Source organism: Coturnix japonica, chromosome 17 (genome assembly GCF_054131305.1).
Source record: "Coturnix japonica strain WE chromosome 17, WE-NBRP24, whole genome shotgun sequence".
Taxonomy (NCBI): Eukaryota; Metazoa; Chordata; class Aves; order Galliformes; family Phasianidae; genus Coturnix; species Coturnix japonica.
The window spans coordinates 1,915,053-1,917,173 of NC_140679.1; the positions used below are offsets into that span (position 1 = coordinate 1,915,053).

The 2,121-nt window shown below is 59.9% G+C and overlaps 1 protein-coding gene across 1 annotated transcript; it reads right to left on the minus strand.

Annotated features, from left to right (window-relative positions):
• Positions 1-212: 212 nt before the first annotated feature.
• Positions 213-996, minus strand: LOC146757985 (uncharacterized). The gene is made up of 2 exons (XM_085518630.1): positions 950-996; positions 213-647 (listed from the first exon to the last, which is right to left on the minus strand). Exon 2 carries the CDS (start codon positions 642-644, stop codon positions 213-215), a length of 432 nt encoding a protein of 143 aa, XP_085374756.1. The 5' UTR covers positions 645-647; positions 950-996.
• Positions 997-2,121: the final 1,125 nt, after the last annotated feature.

The window sequence follows — 2,121 nt, forward strand, 5'->3', positions numbered from 1 at the left end:
ACATACGCACACACACAGACACACACACGCACACACACGCACACACACACACACACACACACGCACACACACACACGCACACACACGCACACACACGCACACACACACTCTCACACACACACACACACACACACTCTCACACACACACACACACACACACGCACGCGCACACACACACACGCACACACACACGCACACACACGCGCACACACTCACGCGCACACACTCCCGCACGCACACTCCTGCACGCACACTCCCGCACGCACACTCCCGCACGCACACTCACGCACGCACGCACACTCACGCACGCACACACACACACACGCTTCCCCCTTTTCGTGGCCTTCCAGCAGCCGCGCAGCCCCACTGAAACCGCGTCCCAGCGCCTCAGCCATCGCACCCCGCAGCCGCCCCTCTCCCGCCCCCAGCCGCTGCTGCAGCAGTGAGGTGCCCCCCCGGGACACCCCCGGCAGTGGCACTCGGGACACGCTGTCCTCTTCCTCCTCCTCCTCAGTCTCCGACGCCTCCCCAGGAACCTTCAGCCCCACCGCACGGGTCCCGGCTGCGGTCCCCCCCGGCTCCGGCTCCGAGTCGCTCTCCGAGGCCTCGCCCAGCACCACCGTGGGGGACAGAGGGGCAGCCATGGTCTGCAAGAGCAGAACGAAAGGGAGGAGGGGGAATCGCGGGGAGAACAGCCCCGTCGGGCACGGAGACCCCCGGCCCCTTCTCCCGAGTCTCAGGGGAATACCCCGCATAACAGCCCCGCATAACAGCCCCGCGCTCCCCCGGCCTCACGAGACCCCCCGCTTCCCCGCCCCCCTCCCGGCCCCACGCGGACCCCAAACACGTCCAGGCACCCGCAGCTCCATCGGAACGCCTCGCAGTCCCTTCCCAGCCCTACGGGACCCCCCACGCCCCGTAACGCACCGCCAGCCCCGCAACCACTCACTCCCCTCAGCCCCGCACCGCCGCGGCCCCGGGTCACGTGACGCTCACCCCCAGCCACCGCACGGCGCATCATGTCGAGTGTCGTCACGCCTCCACGCGCCGGATGAAGGGCGCGCCAATAATAGGCAGCAGTGAAAACCAATCAGATGGCCGAACGGGGAAGGGCTGGCCAATAGGAGGGGCGGAGGGGAGGGGCGTGCAGGAGGCCGTGCAGAGCCGGAGCCTGTGCCTGCTGTGCGTTCGTGTGGTCCGGCGGTGCCACCCGGTGTCCGCTGCTGCTCGGGGTGGCGTGTGCCAGGGCCCTCGTCGAGAAACACTGCGTCCTTCTATGGAAGCCGCCGAGCGCCTCGGCCTGCACTCTGTACATAAGGACGCGGCGATGACCGACTTGGTGTGCGCAGGGCGACGAGTCCGCTGCTGGGACACTGTCAGGGCGCGTAAGAAGTCGCGGTCCCTCCGTGTGTGAGCTCCCTCCGAGGACGAGAAGGCCGCCATCAGGTCTCCCCAGAGCCGTACACATATACGTGTACAAGCATACATAAGAGAAGCAAAGCCCTGAAGAAATTGCTGATACTGAAATGTCATGTATTTAGAAGGCAGGAAATAGCAGGTGCAAATGTAACATGAAGACCTAGCAAATCCAGCTCCTTTGCACATATTTCTAGCGATCTGGTCCCTTCCTGTTCTATCACATACTATTTGCAGGCAGAAGCCTGATTCACACATTGCACACGGCAGACCTATGCTTCAGAAGAGCAAGATGTTTGACTGAGAGTGGATGTTTTCCATAGGATCTCTACTTGTCTATTGCAGGGATGAAGAGGTACAGCAAATACCAGGAACTGCAAAGAAAGAAGAGGAAGGTCTCAAGGCTGATGTTGCTGAATGTCTACATTTCATGTCTACAATCCATGCCTGAATGTCTAGAGGGATGGATTTTCCCAGTACTAAGCAAAATGATTAAACCAAGCACCAGGAGAGATCACCCACCCATTGGGTTGGCCCTGTGTTCTCGGTCCCTGACTCCAACCAAAACTAATGGATAAAATAAATGGTTAAAATGAGATATGCTTCATAACGCTAAGTCGGACCTAAAAATTAGACATAGGGGATTTAAATTGAGCAGCACAAAACTAGGAAATTCCCTACTGTAACATCCCTGCCTCCCAAACA